The sequence below is a fragment of the Bufo bufo genome, chromosome 6 (genome assembly GCF_905171765.1).
Source record: "Bufo bufo chromosome 6, aBufBuf1.1, whole genome shotgun sequence".
NCBI classification, from domain to species: Eukaryota; Metazoa; Chordata; class Amphibia; order Anura; family Bufonidae; genus Bufo; species Bufo bufo.
In genome coordinates this window covers 421,310,871-421,334,264 of record NC_053394.1, presented here as the reverse complement: position 1 = coordinate 421,334,264, position 23,394 = coordinate 421,310,871, and the positions used below count along the sequence as shown (strand labels likewise).

The 23,394-nt window shown below is 41.8% G+C and overlaps 1 protein-coding gene and 1 long non-coding RNA gene across 5 annotated transcripts in view; one reads left to right on the top strand and one right to left on the bottom strand.

Annotated features, from left to right (window-relative positions):
- Positions 1–17,535, top strand: part of KCNJ16 (potassium inwardly rectifying channel subfamily J member 16) — a 71,761-nt gene extending 54,226 nt beyond the window's left edge. For all 4 annotated transcript variants that reach the window (XM_040435087.1, XM_040435088.1, XM_040435089.1 and 1 more), the window contains exon 2: positions 14,055–17,535. In XM_040435087.1, the coding sequence (XP_040291021.1) occupies positions 14,105–15,496 (1,392 nt within the window). In that variant the 5' untranslated portion in view covers positions 14,055–14,104 and the 3' untranslated portion in view covers positions 15,497–17,535. The remainder of the gene's footprint in view (positions 1–14,054) is intronic.
- Positions 17,011–17,685, bottom strand: LOC121003334. Its single transcript, XR_005779464.1, has 2 exons — positions 17,524–17,685; positions 17,011–17,469 (listed from the first exon to the last, which is right to left on the bottom strand). It is a non-coding gene; the product is annotated as an uncharacterized LOC121003334 (long non-coding RNA).
- Positions 17,686–23,394: the final 5,709 nt, after the last annotated feature.

Sequence of the window (23,394 nt, the reverse complement as noted above, 5' to 3'; positions counted from 1 at the left end):
ACCCACCACTGGAACAGGCCACTGTCACACATTTAGGCCCAGGTACCCAGGCAGAGGAGAGAGGTCCCGTAACAGAGAATCTGGCCTTATGTCAGCGCAGAATCTGTCTTCATGTCATAGCAGAGAATCAGGCTTCACGTCACCCACCACTGGAACAGGCCACTGTCACACATTTAGGCCCCGGCACCCAGACAGAGGAGAGGTTCATTCAACTTTGGGTTGCCCCGCAATATAATGGTAAAATGAAATTAAAAATAGTATTGAATGAGGAAGTGCCCTGGAGTAGAATAATATATTGTTAAGGGGAGGTAGTTAATATCTAATCTGCACAAGGGATGGACAGGTCCTGTGGGATCCATGCCTGGTTCATTTTTATGAACGTCAGCTTGTCCACATTGGCTGTAGACAGGCGGCTGCGTTTGTCTGTAATGACGCCCCCTGCCGTGCTGAATACACGTTCAGACAAAACGCTGGCCGCCGGGCAGGCCAGCACCTCCAAGGCATAAAAGGCTAGCTCTGGCCACGTGGACAATTTGGAGACCCAGAAGTTGAATGGGGCCGAACCATCAGTCAGTACGTGGAGGGGTGTGCACAGGTACTGTTCCACCATGTTAGTGAAATGTTGCCTCCTGCTAACACGTTCCGTATCAGGTGGTGGTGCACTTAGCTGTGGCGTGGTGACAAAACTTTTCCACATCTCTTCCATGCTAACCCTGCCCTCAGAGGAGCTGGCCGTGACACAGCTGCGTTGGCGACCTCTTGCTCCTCCTCTGCCTTCGCCTTGGGCTTCCACTGGTTCCCCTGTGACATTTGGGAATGCTCTCAGTAGCGCGTCTACCAACGTGCGTTTGTACTCGCGCATCTTCCTATCACGCTCCTGTGTAGGAAGTAAGGTGGGCACATTGTCTTTGTACCGGGGATCCAGCAGGGTGGCAACCCAGTAGTCCGCACACGTTAAAATGTGGGCAACTCTGCTGTCGTTGCGCAGGCACTGCAGCATGTAGTCGCTCATGTGTGCCAGGCTGCCCAGAGGTAAGGACAAGCTGTCCTCTGTGGGAGGCGTATCGTCATCGTCCTGTGTTTCCCCCCAGCCACGCACCAGTGATGGGCCCGAGCTGCTTTGGGTGCCACCCCGCTGTGAACATGCTTCATCCTCATCCTCCTCCACCTCCTCCTCATCCTCGTCCTCCTCGTCCTCCAGTAGTGGGCCCTGTCTGGCCACATTTGTACCTGGCCTCTGGTGTTGCAAAAAACCTCCCTCTGAGTCACTTTGAAGAGACTGGCCTGAAAGTGCTAAAAATGACCCCTCTTCCTCCTCTTCCTCCTGGGCCACCTCCTCTTCCATCATCGCCCTAAGTGTTTTCTCAAGGAGACATAGAAGTGGTATTGTAACGCTGATAACGGCGTCATCGCCACTGGCCATGTTGGTGGAGTACTCGAAACAGCGCAACAGGGCACACAGGTCTCGCATGGAGGCCCAGTCATTGGTGGTGAAGTGTGTCTGATCCGCAGTGCGACTGACCCGTGCGTGCTGCAGCTGAAACTCCACTATGGCCTGCTGCTGCTCGCACAGTCTGTCCAGCATGTGCAAGGTGGAGTTCCACCTGGTGGGCACGTCGCATATGAGGCGGTGAGCGGGAAGGCCGAAGTTACGCTGTAGCGCAGACAGGCGAGCAGCGGCAGGGTGTGAACGCCGGAAGCGCGAACAGACGGCCCGCACTTTATGCAGCAGCTCAGACATGTCGGGGTAGTTGCGAATGAACTTCTGCACCACCAAATTCAGCACATGCGCCAGGCAAGGGATGTGCGTCAAACCGGCTAGTCCCAGAGCTGCAACGAGATTTCGCCCATTATCGCACACCACCAGGCCGGGCTTGAGGCTCACCGGCAGCAACCACTCGTCGGTCTGTTGTTCTATACCCCGCCACAACTCCTGTGCGGTGTGGGGCCTGTCCCCCAAACATATGAGTTTCAGAATGGCCTGCTGACGTTTACCCCGGGCTGTGCTGAAGTTGGTGGTGAAGGTGTGTGGCTGACTGGATGAGCAGGTGGAAGAAGAGGAGGAGGAAGCTGAGTAGGAGGAGGAGGAGACAGGAGGCAAAGAATGTTGCCCTGCGATCCTTGGCGGCGGAAGGACGTGCGCCAAACAGCTCTCCGCCTGGGGCCCAGCCGCCACTACATTTACCCAGTGTGCAGTTAGGGAGATATAGCGTCCCTGGCCGTGCTTACTGGTCCACGTATCTGTGGTTAGGTGGACCTTGCCACAGATGGCGTTGCGCAGTGCACACTTGATTTTATCGGACACTTGGTTGTGCAGGGAAGGCACGGCTCTCTTGGAGAAGTAGTGGCGGCTGGGAACAACATACTGTGGGACAGCAAGTGACATGAGCTGTTTGAAGCTGTGTGTGTCCACCAGCCTAAATGACAGCATTTCATAGGCCAGTAGTTTAGAAATGCTGGCATTCAGGGCCAGGGATCGAGGGTGGCTAGGTGGGAATTTACGCTTTCTCTCAAATGTTTGTGAGATGGAGAGCTGAACGCTGCCGTGTGACATGGTTGAGATGCTTGGTGACGCAGGTGGTGGTGTTGGTGGTACATCGCATGTTTGCTGGGCGGCAGGTGCCAACGTTCCTCCAGAGGCAGGGGAAGAGGCCGAGGCGGCGGCAGCAGCAGCAGAAGAGGCCGAGGCAGCAGCAGAAGAGGCCGAGGCGGCAGCAGCAGAAGGGGCAGCAGGGGGAGCCTGAGTGACTTCCTTGTTTATAAGGTGTTTACTCCACTGCAGTTCATGCTTTGCATGCAGGTGCATGGTCATGCAGGTTGTGCTAAGGTTCAGAACGTTAATGCCTCGCTTCAGGCTCTGATGGCACAGTGTGCAAACCACACGGGTCTTGTCGTCAGCACATTGTTTGAAGAAGTGCCATGCCAGGGAACTCCTTGAAGCTGCCTTTGGGGTGCTCGGTCCCAGATGGCGGCGGTCAGTAGCAGACGAAGTCTCTTGGCGGCGGGTGTTCTGATTTTGCCCACTGCTCCCTCTTTTGCTACGCTGTTGGCTCGGTCTCACCACTGCCTCTTCCTCCGAACTGTGAAAGTCAGTGGCACGACCTTCATTCCATGTGGGGTCTAGGACCTCATCGTCCCCTGCATCGTCTTCCACCCAGTCTTGACCCCTGACCTCCTGTTCAGTCTGCACACTGCAGAAAGACGCAGCAGTTGGAACCTGTGTTTCGTCATCATCAGAGACGTGCTGAGGTGGTATTCCCATGTCCTCATCATCAGGAAAAATAAGTGGTTGTGCGTTAGTGCATTCTATCTCTTCCACCCCTGGGGAAGGGCTAGGTGGATGCCCTTGGGAAACCCTGGCAGCAGAGTCTTCAAACAGCATAGGTTTAATCACAGAATGACACTTCTATCAGCACGCTAGCGTGTGTCTTAGGTTTTTCTGAATCACCCTATCAATACCTTCAATGTAAGATTTTCTTTTTGGGATAGATTTCAAGTAGGCCTCAAATACCACAAACTAGTTATTTTCAGAATGGCAAATTTGGGAATGCTTTTTCAACCCAGAACAAAAAGTCTGCTTTTACGGTCACTACAAATAACTTGACCAGCTAAAACTGTGCAGATTTGGTTGAATAGAGATGTGAGACCTGTTTTTTTTTTTTGCGCTGTGTGACAGTTATAGGTTTAATCACAGAATGACACTTCTATCAGCACGCTAGCGTGTGTCTTAGGTTTTTCTGAATCACACTATCAATACCTTCAATGTAAGATTTTATTTTTGGGATAGATTTCAAGTAGGCCTCAAATACCACAAACTAGTTATTTTCAGAATGGCAAATTTGGGAATGCTTTTTCAACCCAGAACAAAAAGTCTGCTTTTACGGTCACTACAAATAACTTGACCAGCTAAAACTGTGCAGATTTGGTTGAATAGAGATGTCAGGTCTATTTTTTAGGCGCTGGGTGACAGGCTCAACTTGCCCCTGATGTAATATATGGCCAAAAAATAACCACACTGTTGATGGTTAAATGCACTTGGGTGACACAGGCTCAGCCTGCACCAGATGTAGTATACGGCCAAAAAATAACCACACTGTTGATGGTTAAATGCACTTCTTTGACACAGGCTCAGCCTGCAGCTAATGTAGTATATGGCCAAAAAATAACCAGACTGTTGATGGTTAAATGCACTTGGGTGACACAGGCTCAGCCTGCAGCTGATGTAGTATATGGCCAAAAAATAACCAGACTGTTGATGGTTAAATGCACTTCGGTGACACAGGCTCAGCCTGCAGCTGATGTAGGATATAGCACAAAATAACCACACTATCGATGGTTAAATACACTTGGTGATAGCTCGTGCTGGCGCACCACAAGTCACAAAATGGCCGCCGATCACCCCAGAAAAAAAGTGATCTAAAAACGCTCTGGGCAGCCTCAAAAAAGTGAGCAAGTCAATAATAGCACTTCAATGATCCACAGCTGCAGATCGATCACAGAATGAAGTCTTTTGGAGGAGTTAATCTGCCTAATCTCGCCCTAACGTCGCAGCTGCAACCTCTCCCTATACTGATCATAGCAGAGTGACGTGCGGCGCTACGTGACTCCAGCTTATATAGAGGCTGGGTCACATGCTGCACTGGCCAATCACAGCCATGCCAATAGTAGGCATGGCTGTGATGGCCTCTTGGGCCAAGTAGTATGACGCTTGTTGATTGGCTGCTTTGCAGCCTTTCAAAAAGCGCCAAGAAAGCGCCGAACCCGAACCCGGACTTTTACGAAAATGTTCGGGTCCGTGTCACGGACACCCCAAAATTCGGTACGAACCCGAACTATACAGTTCGGGTTCGCTCATCCCTAATCATGAGCAGTTCCTTTCCTTCTCCATACTCTTCTCTTCCCATCACTCTGGTACAAGTTGATCTTGGTCTCATCTGTCCATAGGATGTTGTTCCAGAACTGTGAAGGCTTTTTTAGATGTCGTTTGGCAAACTCTAATCTGGCCTTCCTGTTTTTGAGGCTCACCAATGGTTTACATCTTGTGGTGAACCCTCTGTATTCACTCTGGTGAAGTCTTCTCTTGATTGTTGACTTTGACACACATACACCTACCTCCTGGAGAGAGTTCTTGATCTGGCCAACTGTTGTGAAGGGTGTTTTCTTCACCAGGGAAAGAATTCTTCGGTCATCCACCACAGTTGTTTTCCGTGGTCTTCCTGGTATTTTGGTGTTGCTGAGCTCACCGGTGCGTTCCTTCTTTTTAAGAATGTTCCAAACAGTTGTTTTGGCCACTCCTAATGTGTTTGCTATCTCTCTGATGGGTTTGTGTTGTTTTTCATCCTAATGATGACTTGCTTCACTGATAGTGACAGCTCTTTGGATCTCATCTTGAGAGTTGACAGCAACAGATTCCAAATGCAAATAGCAGACTGGAAATGAACTCTGGACCTTTTATCTGCTCATTGTAATTGGGATAATGAGGGAATAATACACACCTGGCTATGGAACAGCTGAGAAGCCAATTGTCCCATTACTTTTGGTCCCTTAACAAGTGGGAGGCACATATGCAAACTGTTGTAATTCCTGCACCGTTCATCTGATTTGGATGTAAATACCCTCAAATTAAAGCTGACAGTCTGCAGGTAAAGCACATCTTGTTCATTTCAAATCCATTGTGGTGGTGTATAGAGCCAAAAATGTTAGACTTGTGTCGATGTCCCAATATTTATGGACCAGACTGTATATTCTTGTACATAGGAGCAGTATTATAATAGTTATATTCTTGTACGTAGGAGTTTTATAGTAGTTATATTCTTGTACAAAGGGGCAGTATTATAGTAGTCATATTCTTGTACATAGGAGGCAGTATTATAGCAGTTATATTCTTGTACATAGGAGCAGTATTATAGTAGTTATATTCTTGTACATAGGGGCAGTATTATAGTAGTTATATTCTTGTACATAGAAGGCAGTAATATAGTAGTTATATTCTTGTACATAGGAGCAGTATTATAGTAGTTATATTCTTGTACATAGGAGCAGTATTATAGTAGTTATATTCTTGTACATAGTGGCAGTATTATAGTAGTTATATTCTTATATATAGGAGCAGTATTATAGTAGTTATATTCTTATAAATAGGAAGCAGTATTATAGTAGTTATATTCTTGTACATAGGAGCAGTATTATAGTAGTTATATTCTTGTACATAGGAGGCAGTATTATAGTAGTTATATCCTTGTACATAGGAGCAGTATTATAATCGTTATATCCTTGTACATAGGAGCAGTATAATAGTAGTTATATTCTTGTAAATAGGAGCAGTATTATAGTAGTTAAATTCTTGTACATAGGAGCAGTATTATAGTAGTTATATTATTGTACATAGGAGCAGTATTATAGTAGTTATATTCTTGTACATAGGAGGCAGTATTATAGTAGTTATATTCTTGTACATAGGAGCAGTATTATAGTAGTTATATACCTGTATATAGGAGGCAGTATTATAGTAGTTATATTCCTGTACATAGGAGGCAGTATTATTGTAGTTATATTCTTGTACATAGGAGCAGTATTATAGTAGTTATATTCCTGTACATAGGAGGCAGTATTATTGTAGTTATATTCTTGTACATACGAGCAGTATTATAGTAGTTATATTCTTGTACAAAGGAGCAGTATTATAGTAGTTATATTCTTGTACATAGGAGCAGTATTATAGTAGTTATATCCTTGTACATAGGAGCAGTATTATAATCGTTATATCCTTGTACATAGGAGCAGTATTATAGTAGTTATATCCTTGTACATAGGAGCAGTATTATAATCGTTATATTCTTGTACATAGGAGCAGTATTATAGTAGTTATATCCTTGTACATAGGTGGCAGTATTATAGTAGTTATATTCTTGTACATAGGAGCAGTATTATAGTAGTTATATTCTTGTACATAGGAGCAGTATTATAGTAGTTATATCCTTGTACATAGGAGCAGTATTATAATCGTTATATCCTTGTACATAGGAGCAGTATTATAGTAGTTATATCCTTGTACATAGGAGCAGTATTATAATCGTTATATTCTTGTACATAGGAGCAGTATTATAGTAGTTATATCCTTGTACATAGGTGGCAGTATTATAGTAGTTATATTCTTGTACATAGGAGCAGTATTATAGTAGTTATATTCTTGTACATAGGAGCAGTATTATAGTAGTTATATTCCTGTACATAGGAGGCAGTATTATTGTAGTTATATTCTTGTACATACGAGCAGTATTATAGTAGTTATATCCTTGTACATAGGAGGCAGTATTATAGTAGTTATATTCTTGTACAAAGGAGCAGTATTATAGTAGTTATATTCTTGTACATAGGAGCAGTATTATAGTAGTTATATTCTTGTACATATGAGCAGTATTATAGTAGTTATATCTTGTACATAGGAGCAGTATTTATATCCTGTACATAGGAGGCAGTATTATTGTAGTTATATTCTTGTACATACGAGCAGTATTATAGTAGTTATATTCTTGTACAAAGGAGCAGTATTATAGTAGTTATATTCTTGTACATAGGAGCAGTATTATAGTAGTTATATCCTTGTACATAGGAGCAGTATTATAATCGTTATATTCTTGTACATAGGAGCAGTATTATAGTAGTTATATCCTTGTACATAGGTGGCAGTATTATAGTAGTTATATTCTTGTACATAGGAGCAGTATTATAGTAGTTATATTCTTGTACATAGGAGCAGTATTATAGTAGTTATATCCTTGTACATAGGAGCAGTATTATAATCGTTATATCCTTGTACATAGGAGCAGTATTATAGTAGTTATATCCTTGTACATAGGAGCAGTATTATAATCGTTATATTCTTGTACATAGGAGCAGTATTATAGTAGTTATATCCTTGTACATAGGAGCAGTATTATAGTAGTTATATCCTTGTACATAGGAGCAGTATTATAATCGTTATATTCTTGTACATAGGAGCAGTATTATAGTAGTTATATCCTTGTACATAGGTGGCAGTATTATAGTAGTTATATTCTTGTACATAGGAGCAGTATTATAGTAGTTATATTCTTGTACATAGGAGCAGTATTATAGTAGTTATATCCTTGTACATAGGAGCAGTATTATAATCGTTATATCCTTGTACATAGGAGCAGTATTATAGTAGTTATATCCTTGTACATAGGAGCAGTATTATAATCGTTATATTCTTGTACATAGGAGCAGTATTATAGTAGTTATATTCCTTGTACATAGGTGGCAGTATTATAGTAGTTATATTCTTGTACATAGGAGCAGTATTATAGTAGTTATATTCTTGTACATAGGAGCAGTATTATAGTAGTTATATTCCTGTACATAGGAGGCAGTATTATAGTAGTTATATTCTTGTACATACGAGCAGTATTATAGTAGTTATATCCTTGTACATAGGAGGCAGTATTATAGTAGTTATATTCTTGTACAAAGGAGCAGTATTATAGTAGTTATATTCTTGTACATAGGAGCAGTATTATAGTAGTTATATTCTTGTACATATGAGCAGTATTATAGTAGTTATATCCTTGTACATAGGAGCAGTATTATAATCGTTATATCCTTGTACATAGGAGCAGTATTATAGTAGTTATATCCTTGTACATAGGAGCAGTATTATAATCGTTATATTCTTGTACATAGGAGCAGTATTATAGTAGTTATATCCTTGTACATAGGAGCAGTATTATAGTAGTTATATTCTTGTACATAGGAGCAGTATTATAGTAGTTATATTCCTGTACATAGGAGGCAGTATTATTGTAGTTATATTCTTGTACATACGAGCAGTATTATAGTAGTTATATTCTTGTACAAAGGAGCAGTATTATAGTAGTTATATTCTTGTACATAGGAGCAGTATTATAGTAGTTATATCCTTGTACATAGGAGCAGTATTATAATCGTTATATTCTTGTACATAGGAGCAGTATTATAGTAGTTATATCCTTGTACATAGGTGGCAGTATTATAGTAGTTATATTCTTGTACATAGGAGCAGTATTATAGTAGTTATATTCTTGTACATAGGAGCAGTATTATAGTAGTTATATCCTTGTACATAGGAGCAGTATTATAATCGTTATATCCTTGTACATAGGAGCAGTATTATAGTAGTTATATCCTTGTACATAGGAGCAGTATTATAATCGTTATATTCTTGTACATAGGAGCAGTATTATAATCGTTATATCCTTGTACATAGGAGCAGTATTATAGTAGTTATATCCTTGTACATAGGAGCAGTATTATAATCGTTATATTCTTGTACATAGGAGCAGTATTATAGTAGTTATATCCTTGTACATAGGTGGCAGTATTATAGTAGTTATATTCTTGTACATAGGAGCAGTATTATAGTAGTTATATTCTTGTACATAGGAGCAGTATTATAGTAGTTATATCCTTGTACATAGGAGCAGTATTATAATCGTTATATCCTTGTACATAGGAGCAGTATTATAGTAGTTATATCCTTGTACATAGGAGCAGTATTATAATCGTTATATTCTTGTACATAGGAGCAGTATTATAGTAGTTATATCCTTGTACATAGGTGGCAGTATTATAGTAGTTATATTCTTGTACATAGGAGCAGTATTATAGTAGTTATATTCTTGTACATAGGAGCAGTATTATAGTAGTTATATTCCTGTACATAGGAGGCAGTATTATTGTAGTTATATTCTTGTACATACGAGCAGTATTATAGTAGTTATATCCTTGTACATAGGAGGCAGTATTATAGTAGTTATATTCTTGTACAAAGGAGCAGTATTATAGTAGTTATATTCTTGTACATAGGAGCAGTATTATAGTAGTTATATTCTTGTACATATGAGCAGTATTATAGTAGTTATATCCTTGTACATAGGAGCAGTATTATAATCGTTATATCCTTGTACATAGGAGCAGTATTATAGTAGTTATATCCTTGTACATAGGAGCAGTATTATAATCGTTATATTCTTGTACATAGGAGCAGTATTATAGTAGTTATATCCTTGTACATAGGAGCAGTATTATAGTAGTTATATTCTTGTACATAGGAGCAGTATTATAGTAGTTATATTCCTGTACATAGGAGGCAGTATTATTGTAGTTATATTCTTGTACATACGAGCAGTATTATAGTAGTTATATTCTTGTACAAAGGAGCAGTATTATAGTAGTTATATTCTTGTACATAGGAGCAGTATTATAGTAGTTATATCCTTGTACATAGGAGCAGTATTATAATCGTTATATTCTTGTACATAGGAGCAGTATTATAGTAGTTATATCCTTGTACATAGGTGGCAGTATTATAGTAGTTATATTCTTGTACATAGGAGCAGTATTATAGTAGTTATATTCTTGTACATAGGAGCAGTATTATAGTAGTTATATCCTTGTACATAGGAGCAGTATTATAATCGTTATATCCTTGTACATAGGAGCAGTATTATAGTAGTTATATCCTTGTACATAGGAGCAGTATTATAATCGTTATATTCTTGTACATAGGAGCAGTATTATAGTAGTTATATCCTTGTACATAGGTGGCAGTATTATAGTAGTTATATTCTTGTACATAGGAGTAGTATTATAGTAGTTATATTCCTGTACATAGGAGGCAGTATTATTGTAGTTATATTCTTGTACATACGAGCAGTATTATAGTAGTTATATCCTTGTACATAGGAGCAGTATTATAGTAGTTATATCCTTGTACATAGGAGCAGTATTATAGTAGTTATATCCTTGTACATAGGAGCAGTATTATAATCGTTATATCCTTGTACATAGGAGCAGTATTATAGTAGTTATATTCTTGTACATAGGAGCAGTATTATAGTAGTTATATTCTTGTACATCGGAGGCAGTATTATAGTAGTTATATTTTTGTACACAAGAGGCAGTAATATAGAAGTTTGAGTCCTGAACATGAGGGAGGTATTATATTAGTAATAGCTTTGTCTATAGGAGGCAGGATTATAGTGCCATAGGGCGCAGTACTATATTATTTATTGTATTATCTATAGGAGGCTCTATTAGGTTATTTATTGTATTATATAGGAAGCAGTATTGTAGGCATCGTTATTCTATCCATAGGTTGCAGTGTTATCATATTTATATTTCAGTTAGTTTATATTCTTTCCTAAATCTACATTTATTCATACATGAATCCTCTGGAGCACAGTCAGACTTTTATTTATGACCTGAGGTATTCTGTATGGACACAGAGGTGGGTACTGTGTATGAGATCATATGAAATGTCAACTATCAAGATAAAACAGCTGCCGTTCAAAAAAAATGAAAGTTATGAAGAAAAAAAAAATGTATCCAGATCTCTTTATGTCGTCTTGGGTTGTGAAAGCTATCTGTTCTGAAGAATAATTTGCTGGTATATTTAGCGCTGTCCCCGGCTGCGCTGTGCAGCTGCACTTTTTGTGTGATTGTGACAATTAGGAGAATGTTCCCGGTATCATCTGCTGTTTTGTGAGTCTTGTTGAGACATGAAAACTTCATCATGCAAGAACCAAAAGAACTTATTTTTTTCTTATTTCAGGAAAGTGGTGTTACAGCATTTTTATAAACTGACACAATAGATGTAAAAATGTTCCCTCTGTAATTTAGAGCAGAATCAACCGGTAGCTTCTGATTTAAGTGGATTTTATTCCCTGATGTTTGTGGTTCTTTCTAAAATAACTATTGTTTGAAGCAGTGAACGTGAAAACAATTAAAACCAGGAGCGTGTTTTCCATTTGAAACCTCGTTGCTGTTGCTTTAGTTTTTTCATGTTGGTTGTAAACTTCTGCTTTCATTAAAACTGGCTTAAGAAAAAAAAAAGGAACAAACATGGTGTAACATTCACTTTTCTGGGTTAAAGGGGAAAACAGACTTAAAGGCAGAATTATTATCTATGAGAGACAAAGCAATCCATTGCGCAAGAAAAGTCTGCTTCGACTTTTAGCTGGTGGCCCCATTCATATTCAAGTCCATGGGTGAAGGTTGGGGTGGGACAAGTTCTGTGGATGCCTATAGGTGGTGTAGGATGGCGTAAAGGACCGTCGTTGACGGAAGGTATGTGTCACCGAGGTTCCTGGCCTCGGTGGAGTAAGAGCCAGTTTTCATGTGTCAGTAGCAGTTGCTGTTTGACACCTTGCTATTTAATATAGCTGTAATAGCTGATCCAGGACGGCTCTTACTAGGAGTAGTCAAAGTGCTGGGTGGGTGACTACTCCCCACATTCCAGGCCGGGTCTTGACTGGCCTATAAAAAAAAAAACAGCCAGCAGTGTCAGCTGGGTGTGATTACCTCTCTGACAGAGGAGCTCTGGCAATCGCTGGATTGGGATCTGAGCCGTGTGCTAGGCTGGAGGCCTGAGTTTGGGAGGTCTGCTCTGTCCTGAGCAATGCCGATCGGGTGTGAACTAACACCTAGGATAACAGGTGACTCTTTCCTGAATGAACTGTCTAGGTGTGAACGAACACCAACTGCAAATGGACTGTCGTACTGTTTTGTTGCCATAAGTGTGAATAAAATACTGAAGTTTTTGAGTTACAAACTGGTCTTTGCCTCTATACTGCGTACGCTTGTCTACCAGAGTGAATTCCCACAGTGGCCATACACACTGGACGAAACCAAACCATACGATTTTGATGGGGTGTTCATCTCATCTAATGTGTATCAGAGTGCACCAAATTTCAACAGCAGATGTGGGGTGGGGGGGGGGGAAACAGGACACTTTTCATGCTGGACATGGCCGATCCTTTGCTATCAAAGAGAGATGTCACCTCCAGAGGCATTAAGCCGTGGTTTATTACCCTCTCCCAGATGAAAACACATGCACACCTGGCCAAATTAGGCATGTATAGGCAAGTGAAGCTCAGGAAGAGTAGCAGATGGCTCATTCAGCAGCTATCTAAGGTGTATGGCCACCTTAAAGGGCTGTTGGCATCTGGGAAACTTATGGCATATCAATGGAATATGCCACGAATGTGCAATAGGTGCCGGTCCCACCTCTGAGATCCGCTTCTATCTCAAAATGGGTCCCAGAAGTAAATGGAGAGCACCCTCCATTCACTGCTATGTGCCAGCATGGCTATTTTCTGAAGTCGCATCACACTGAATGGAGAGGAAGCCGTGCTTACTCTCTGTTCACTGCAGGGCCTCGTTCTAGAGACAGCGGTTCCCTAATGTGGGCATGTCTTACTGATATGCTATAAATGTCCCTGATGGCAATACCACTATATGGCAAAGGTTTTAGTATGTCCTCCTACCCTAGATCCCTAAACTTCTGAATGATAGTTGTCAGATGGACAATCATCAATTTAATTGGCCATCTTCATCCTTTCCTGACATTTCCTTGACCACTCTAGCTTGTATCTGTGTGACAGGCACCATATCCTCACCAATGCACCTGCAATGATAAAATAAAGAAATTTGAAGACTTACTTTTATTTTAAACCCATAAATTGTACCCGTTCCTCTCAATGGTGCCCAGAATAGCCCCTGTCCTTGCTACCACTCAGAGGGGTTTTACGTTTGGTTTCACTGACTTCCCCTTTACAAAAGTTGTCAATGCTGCCATGTATCTTTCTCCAGGCTTGGTCTTCGAAGAGAATCCTTCAAGACATAACAATACTCTCCAAGTATTTCCAGAAAAAGGACAATCACTCTTGTCCTGTAGAACTATTAATTCTCAGCCAAATACTATTTAAAAGTCCACAAAGCTTGGAGCACTTTCTCTATTAGATAGGACGTGGACACGTTATGTCTTAGTTTATGTCGTCATGGGCAGCGCATTCTGTAGTGTTCACAGTCAAGAGGCATTTGTAGACTCCTATTTTCTCATAGCCTACTGGGCCACTGAAGACTGCCATCAGTGAACAAAACTTAGCTAAGTTGTAAAAAATTTACCAGGTGGTGAAAAGTAGTCATACGTCATAGGATAAATATGAAAAAGTAGATGAAATTCACTAATTCTTATGAAATAATTTATTTTTCAGGAGTGAAGACTGAATTTACTATTGTGTGACGATTCACCTCGACCACCAAGATGAGTCAAGCTACAGATACCTGGAAACTGGTCAACGTAAAAGAGCACAGCTGGTACCAGCAAAGCTTAGTCTATCAGAAGAAATCCTTCCAACACCGGTTTATGCAAAAAGATGGCAGCTGCAATGTCTATTTCAAGAGCATCATTGGCGAGTGGGAGAGTTACGTTGTGGACATCTTCACCACGTTGGTCGATATCAAGTGGCGTCACATGTTGATTATATTTTCCTTATCATACATTTTAACATGGCTCTTGTTCGGGTTTATCTTCTGGATCATCGCTTTGCAACACGGAGATCTCAGTGACATGGACATAACCCCTTGTGTTGACAATGTCCACACATTCGCGGGAGCATTTCTGTTCTCCCTCGAGACGCAGACGACTATTGGCTATGGTAGCCGTTGCGTTACTGAGGAATGCTCTTTAGCAATACTGCTGGTCACTCTGCAATCCGTTTTCAGCTGCATCATTGACACATTTATTATAGGTGCTGCTATGGCCAAGATGGCCACGGCCCGGAAAAGGGCTCAGACTGTACGTTTCAGCTACTTTGCTCTTGTCGGCATGCGGGATGAAAAACTGTGCCTTATGTGGCGGATTGGTGACTTCCGTTCAAAACATGTAGTTGAGGGTAATGTGAGGGCCCAACTATTACGCTATTATGAAGACCATGAGAAAGGGATTGTCATGGAATACAAAGATCTCAAACTAGTCAATGATCAAATCATACTGGTCACGCCAGTTACTGTTGTCCATGTTATTGACCAAGATAGTCCTTTATATGCTCTAGATCGTAAAGCGGTGGCTGCAGCCAGATTTGAGATCTTGGTTACATTTGTCTACACAGGGGACTCTACTGGAACATCCCATCAGTCTAGAACGTCCTACTTGCCCCGGGAAATCCTTTGGGGCTTCCGATTCAACAACATCTTAGAGGCAAAGAAAAAATATTATAAAGTGGATTGTGAGCAGTTTGAGGAAATGACTGAATACTATGCCCCGTTCTGCAGCGCAAAGCAGCTGGACATCAATAACATGCCCGCAAGTCCGTCCACTACCTCCATGTCTAACGGTGTATCTAGAATGCGACCTCCTAGATCCATAGCTAATGTCTTGTCCACCGTTGAGATCACCAACTCAATGAACAACTTCTTGCCCAATGCTTCATCTACCACCTCGCTGTCCAAAGACTTACTCAACATCGCATATCCACGTTCCATGCCCAATGGCTTGTCCAGCATGTCCCAAAGCGTTACCACAGTGTCATCGTTAGATACTACAGATAGCAACTATGAAAACGACGCAGAGCACAACCCAACTTCCCAAGACCTGGAAGAAAGTTCTTACCAAAAAATATTTAAGACTTTGAGCAAAATGTCATTAGAATCCTAAATGAAGAGGCTCATTCATGACGTTGTAGTAACACTTAGCTTTCTTAACCTCGGATAGTTACCAACTGCTGCCTGTGCCTCAGATAGACACACCCAGGTCATGTAAAACGTAGGTTCTTCTTTATAGATGAGACATACCAACTATATTAGCCATTAAGACTTTGCAGTATTCAAAAAAATCTTCCATTCATCCCATGGAAATGGTAGGTGAGGTCAAGTGTTTATGAAGGAAGCATTTAAAGAGACTAATATGAGATACCTTCAGAGGCACATAGAGTAGATGATGATGATGGACCTCTTTGTATAGAGGTATTGGTGATGAGCAGCATCTGTCAGTGACAACTCATGTCATTATGTTGTCTTTAGCATATACTGTACAGAAGCGGAACACCCATAGGAGTTCACTGGGAGACTGAAATCACACAAGCTTTTATTGTCAAAGGACAATCACGACCATCAAGGACCGCATTCAGAGGGGTGCAATGTGACCACGTATTATTGAACTTGATAGATTTATGTATTTTTTCAACTATATTAACTATGTAACTATTATGGCCACAAGACTCACAGTGGTTCAAGTGATCTTAAAGGGGTTGATTCATCTCGCCCTTTGGTGGCATATCATTAGCACATACACCAATGTCCGATAGGTGTGGGTCCCTCCCCTGGGACCTTTACCTATTTCTACAGCATGGCCTTTAAAGTGAAGGAGAGCGCACTGCCCATGCATGACATGTTGTCCATTCACTTCAGCTGAGCGAGAGTGCTCAGTTATTTCCATTCACCAGTGCTCAGCTATTCTCGGTACTCCCATATAAGAGAATAAAGGTTGGCCGTGCTTGTGCGGTGCGCCCTCGATCACTTTGGAACACATTCTGGAGATAGGAATGGGTTTCAGAGGTGGGATCCGCACTTATGGGACATTGGTGCCACCAAAATGTGAGATGGGCCAAACCTTTAACTTACCCAGAGAACTATATAGCGACCTAAGTTCAGCTAACTAGAATAATGGGTAGTCCAGATCCTGCTAAAAATGAAGCTACAATAGAGCTGTCTGAATGCAGCCATATACTACATATATCCCGCTTTTCTCTTGTTTCGCCTGGGGTGAGGTCGGTGAAACAACAAGGCAACAACTAAAAATGTCCTTTCCGATGAGATAGTAAATCTACTATAACCTGTCACTGGTTTAGGGGGCCATGAAACACAAAGACTGTTATGATATATAGCTGGGATTAAGGGTCCCAAACATGCCCCTAGCAAACTCGCCCATCCCAGCAAAGAAAAGTAAATGAAAATCAAATTTATCTGGAGAAGAGTCCATGACTCTTCTCCAGCAGCATCGGGCACATGCGAACTGTGCTGTACAAGGTATAACTATCTCACCTTGCATGTGCCCGATGGGCAGTGCATATCCAGTGAAGAAAGGTGCGCGGTCCTCGGCTTCATCTCCGTAGTACGCATACGTCCGATGCTGCTGGAGAAGAGTCCCAGACTCTTTTTCCTCGAGGTTTGATTTCCAATTACTATAACAGCACTCTGGTTTAGTGGCACCGTAAAAAAAAGTGACTGTTTGCTTTTAATGGATGCCAGCTACTGGGTGACAACCACGCTAGAATCCATTCTTGGTGCCTGCGGCGGTTGTCACAGATGATAAATTTATCATATATCGTGTGGATAAGGTGATAAATGCTTTTTGCTGGATAACTCCTTAGGACTCCATGACCATTTGCCTTGTGTTATATCAGGTAAAAATTCTGTGGAGCCTGTTGGGGGAAAGGAGGTCTCTACAGTGTGAGGAGCTCACCCTACAGCTCCTCATATCTGAGCTTCCTGGAGTATGAGATAGAAGACAGACGGATACCAGGTTAAACGCCAAATTGCAGAGCAGAGAAGCGTGCTGCATAAGGTTTTATCCTATGTGACTTGTCTGCAGTATGCTCCTGAGCTCCCTCTAGTGGTGGCTGCAGGCACCTATGCAGAGGATTTCGAGCTCTGTTTCAAAAGAGCTTAGCTCCAATTCAGCACAGAATATTATTTCTAAAAGGACATGTTGTTCAAAGGTTGACATTCAGATTTTGGATATTCTTCCAGAAAGGAATATGGGATGTTCTTTGGAAGTTTTGGACTCCATCCCAAGTGCACACATCTATATATACAGTACAGACCAAAAGTTTGGACACACCTTCTCATTCCAAGAGTTTTCTTTATTTTCATGACTATGAAAATTGTAGATTCACACTGAAGGCATCAAAACTATGAATTAACACATGTGGAATTATATACATAACAAACAAGTGTGAAACAACTGAAAATATGTCATATTCTAGGTTCTTCAAAGTAGCCACCTTTTGCTTTGATTACTGCTTTGCACACTCTTGGCATTCTCTTGATGAGCTTCAAGAGGTAGTCCCCTGAAATGGTTTTCACTTCACAGGTGTGCCCTGTCAGGTTTAATAAGTGGGATTTCTTGCCTTATAAATGGGGTTGGGACCATCAGTTGCGTTGAGGAGAAGTCAGGTGGATACACAGCTGATAGTCCTACTGAATAGACTGTTAGAATTTGTATTATGGCAAGAAAAAAGCAGCTAAGTAAAGAAAAACGAGTGGCCATCATTACTTTAAGAAATGAAGGTCAGTCAGTCAGCCGAAAAATTGGGAAAACTTTGAAAGTAAGGGCTATTTGACCATGAAGGAGAGTGATGGGGTGCTGCGCCAGATGACCTGGCCTCCACAGTCACTGGACCTGAACCCAATCGAGATGGTTTGGGGTGAGCTGGACCGCAGAGTGAAGGCAAAAGGGCCAACAAGTGCTAAGCATCTCTGGGAACTCCTTCAAGACTGTTGGAAGACCATTTCAGGGAACTACCTCTTGAAGCTCATCAAGAGAATGCCAAGAGTGTGCAAAGCAGTAATCAAAGCAAAAGGTGGCTACTTTGAAGAACCTAGAATATGACATATTTTCAGTTGTTTCACACTTGTTTGTTATGTATATAATTCCACGTGTGTTAATTCATAGTTTTGATGCCTTCATAGTCATGAAAATAAAGAAAACTCTTTGAATGAGAAGGTGTGTCCAAACTTTTGGTCTGTACTGTATATATATATATATATATATATAAATTATGGAGATCTACGGATCCATACAAAGTAAACAGAGTGGTCTTTCCACTTCTTTTCACTGTACGAACACAATAAAGATTAAGAGCACATCACAATTTACTTCTGGTGGATTATTTGATGGGTTATGACCATATATCACCTGCAGGAACAAATCACCTTGGTGCAGCTGGTCATTCCAAGCAAGAAGCCTGGGAAGAAAGGAGAGTCTTCCATTTAGCACCCTAGCAGTAGTTTTGCCCTGGTTTACTGACTGCTGGTTTATCATAAGCCCCTCACGTGTTTGTAGTCCTTTCACATTAATGGTCATTCATTCAGTACAAGAAGGGATTCCCAAGCTAGAGGGATACCACGGCTGATATTCATTCACCCCTTCTATACCACTGGCTCCTGAAACCCCATGTTAATAGACTGCTGGTCAACCAGACATTCCAGCTGCCATAGAAAAAAAATAGTATTACTACACATCTAATCATACGTGTAATACCTGCCCAGATTTAGCCCACACGTTTAGGCTCATAAAGAGGTCTTCAAAGAGAGGAATTCCCTTTCTGGCATCCATATGTCCTAATAGGTCATAAGACAAAGTATCTAATTGTATAAAGAAAACTTTGAAGCTTTTTAATACGCTATGCATTTCAATTTGTCACCAAATTGGAAACATTCATTGCTTACATTCAGATGGTAAGAACTCATCCTGACCTTATTCTGCTGCCAGTCTTGGTGCAATGAATTAGTGTGAACATGATCTTGAAAACGGTGAGAAATTGAAGCCTACATTATATATGATACATTTAATTATCTAATGACTGAGCACGACCATGCAGAATATTCTTCAGAGCTGGTGAGGAGACATCCAAAGGAGATATTTAACTCATCAAAACAGAAGTCTCCCAAAGGTAAGGAAGAGTAAGACACAGGTGCAGGCTTTAATCCTACGGAGGTGAATAATCATAGCTCACCTCCGCTCAGCAGAATACGATGTGCGATGATGGACATATCCATACAGATCTGGTGTGAGGCATTAGGTCAGTAGCCGCAGGGTATAGTTTAGTCTAGAAGACATTGCCTCTCTAGGAAAGTGGGGTCATACAAGGTAAAGCCTGCATTTACCAGAAAATCTGCTAAATACCATCTGATGCACGTCAAGAGGTTGCGATGGAAATGATTCCCCGAACTTATTTACAAGAAAGCTCCAAATAAAAGGTTCTTCTGTGGTCTTCACTTCATGCTATAAAGATAGAATACAAACTCTTAGATCAGATGTTTATCTTTGGAAATATGGACATTACATTATCTGTTACATACCCCAGAGCTGTACTCACTATTCTGCTGGTGGAGTCACTGTGTATATACATTACTTATCCTGTACTGATCCTGAGTTACATCCTGTATTATACTCCAGAGCTGCACTCACTATTCTGCTGGTGCAGTCACTGTGTACATACATTACATTACTTATCCTGTACTGACCCTGAGTTACATCCTGTATTATACTCCAGAGCTGCACTCACTATTCTGCTGGTGCAGTCACTGTGTACATACATTACATTACTTATCCTGTACTGACCCTGAGTTACATCCTGTATTATACTCCAGAGCTGCACTCACTATTCTGCTGGTGCAGTCACTGTGTACATACATTACATTACTTATCCTGTATTGATCCTGAGTTACATCCTGTATTATACTCCAGAGCTGCACTCACTATTCTGCTGGTGTAGTCACTGTGTACATACATAACATTACTTATTCTGTACTGATCCTGAGTTACATCCTGTATTATACTCCAGAGCTGCACTCACTATTCTGCTGGTGGAGTCACTGTGTACATACATTACATTACTTATCCTGTACTGATCCTGAGTTACATCCTGTATTATACTCCAGAGCTGCACTCACTATTCTGCTGGTGGAGTCACTATGTACATACATTACATTACTTATCCTGTGCTGGTCCTGAGTTACATCCTGTACTATACTCCAGAGCTGCAATCTCTATTCTGCCTGTGGAGTTACTGTGTACATACATTACTTATCCTGTACTGATCCTGAGTTACATCCTGTATTATACTCCAGAGCTGCACTCACTATTCTGCTGGTGGAGTCACTATGTACATACATTACATTACTTATCCTGTGCTGATCCTGAGTTACATCCTGTACTATACTCCAGAGCTGCAATCTCTATTCTGCCTGTGGAGTTACTGTGTACATACGTTACTTATCCTGCACTGATCCTGAGTTACATCCTGTATTATCCTCCTGAGCTGCACTCACTATTCTGCTGGTGCAGTCACTGTGTACATACATTACATTACTTATCCTGTACTGATCCTGAGTTACATCCTGTATTATACTCCAGAGCTGCACTCTCTATTCTGCTGGTGCAGTCACTGTGTACATACATTACAATGCTTATCTTTTACTGATCCTGAGTTACATCTTGTATTATACTCCAAAGCTGCACTCACTATTCTGCTCGTGGAGTCACTGTGTACATACATTACATTACTTATCCTGCACTGATCCTGAGTTACATCTTGTATTATACTCCAGAGCTGCACTCACTATTCTGCTGCTGGCGTCACTGAGTATGTACATTACATTACTTATCCTTTGCTGGTTCTGAGTTATATTCTGTATTATATGTACTCCATAGCTGTACTCATTATCCTGCTTGCTACTATTGGTAACAAGCAACAAGCTTGTAATTGGACACAACTGAACAGCTAGCATGGTATGGGTAGGACCTATAATAACACCTTATATCTGGTTGTGGCAAGATGTGACCATGCATGACGCGAGCAGCTACCGTGTGCCAAATTAAAAGATCTTGTAGTAGACTTGTGTCAACTTTGTACGTCTATCAGACCATGGGAATCGGAGATGCAGGACCTATTCTTTCATTTTTGTCCAAAATAATCAAATATTTGACGCAGTTTAAGCTGGGAGTGGCAGGGTGTGGAGCTTTCATGGAAGGTTCTGATCAATGGCTGGATATTTGAAGGTTGCACTACTGCCTTCTCTGTTTGGTTCCTACATCTACCTAGCTTAATATACATGGTTCCTGGTTCTCCATTAAACAGAGGACCGGAGAGTGGTGTTTACTAATGTTTCAAAGCCAAGTACCCCTGCTCAAATCCAGACTATTAGAAGACTATAAGAACCTGACCACCTAGGTTGTCAGTGGGTTAACAGCAGGTCCAATCTCATTGATGGCTTCACGATTAGACAGCAACGTCTTTGTTTCTTTGAATTTCATTTCTCGAGAGCCTTGCCGTCTTGATACTGGAAAGGGAAAATATGTCAGCTAGCGTGACTGAGCTTTGGAAAGAACTGTTCTGGAAAAGCTTGTGAAACTTTAGGCCAATCGTAGACCTGGAAGGAAACTTCTTAATGTCCCTGCAGAGAAAATAAGGCAAGAACTTGTACCAATAATCTATTTGCTAATGTGGGAGGTAAGATTAGAAAGAGTGAAGAAGTAGATTGCACCTGCTGCTGATTTAACTCTGTCAGGATCGTGGTTGGAAGGACAAAGTTCTGTCAGCTGTTTATACTGCAACGCCCAATAGCTGTCTGAAAATGAAAGTCGTCCTCGAGTGACTTGACTTGAACTGTCTGTGCACCAGACGTGTGCAGGAGATATCCACCACAAGGCCTTTGCACTGATGTTTCCTCAGTAGAGGAAACGGAGGCTTAACCCTCTGTAGGAAAGGAGCATGTCAATAAAACATGTCTACACCACATGGGCAAAAGTATGTGGTCACCTCTTACCTCTATAGTTATTGGTTGAATGCCTTGTAGGTTAACTATGAGAATCTTGCCAAAATAGTGGTAGTTTTCTGGGGAAGGCGATACGGTTCGGACTGGAAATGTAGGGCAGTATTGTTTAGGGCACAGGTACTCACAGATTACTCACCTACAGTACCGAAGCCTCTCAAGAAACAGTGTAATGGTCGCGTACACACACACACAGGGGGGAGGGAAGTGACCACTGCGCTCCACCCTTACCCCTGGCCCTGCCTACTTGCCTCGCGAGTCCTAATGACAGGGGATAACTGGACGGCAATCCCTAGATTGGACTAAGTGCAGGGATGACAGACAGACAAACAACAGAACGAGAACGGACCGAGTCAATACCAGGAAAGCTACAAAGTACAAATGAAGCAAGCAGAGAATCGTCAGGAGAAGCCGGGGTCATAAATACCAGGAGAGTCGTGTAGTACCAAAGGAGTCAGCAGAGGATCGTCAGGAGGAGGCCGGGGTCAGAATACCAGGAGAGCAGCAAAGTACACAAGGAGCAGGCAGAGGATCGTCAGGAATTCAGCAGGAGGTAAGTACGCCAGGAAAGACAAAACCACAGGTGGAACCTAAATTAACAGGCAACCTGTGGCCAGCAGGCTGCCTGTATTTATAGTGGGGAGTGAGGGTCATGTGACGTGGCCAGCGTCACATGATCAACAGACCAACCAGTCGAGTACCGAGTGATCAGCTCAGCGCTCAAGGCAGACTTAGGAGCAGGGAGCCACCCAGCTAGTAAAGCCACCCTGGGAACGAGGTCAAACACAGATCCTCGCTCCCGAAGCTAAGCAGCAGGTCTGCGGCTAATGGGGGACCGAGTGCACCTTCGGAACCCCGTTACAGTACCCCCCCCCTTTTACGAGGGGCCACCGGACCCAAGACTTCAGGCGATGGCCTTTCAGGGTGTTCTAAATGAATTTTTCAAACAAGTCAAGGAGCATGAACCTCCCTGGCAGGTACCCAAGATCTCTCTTC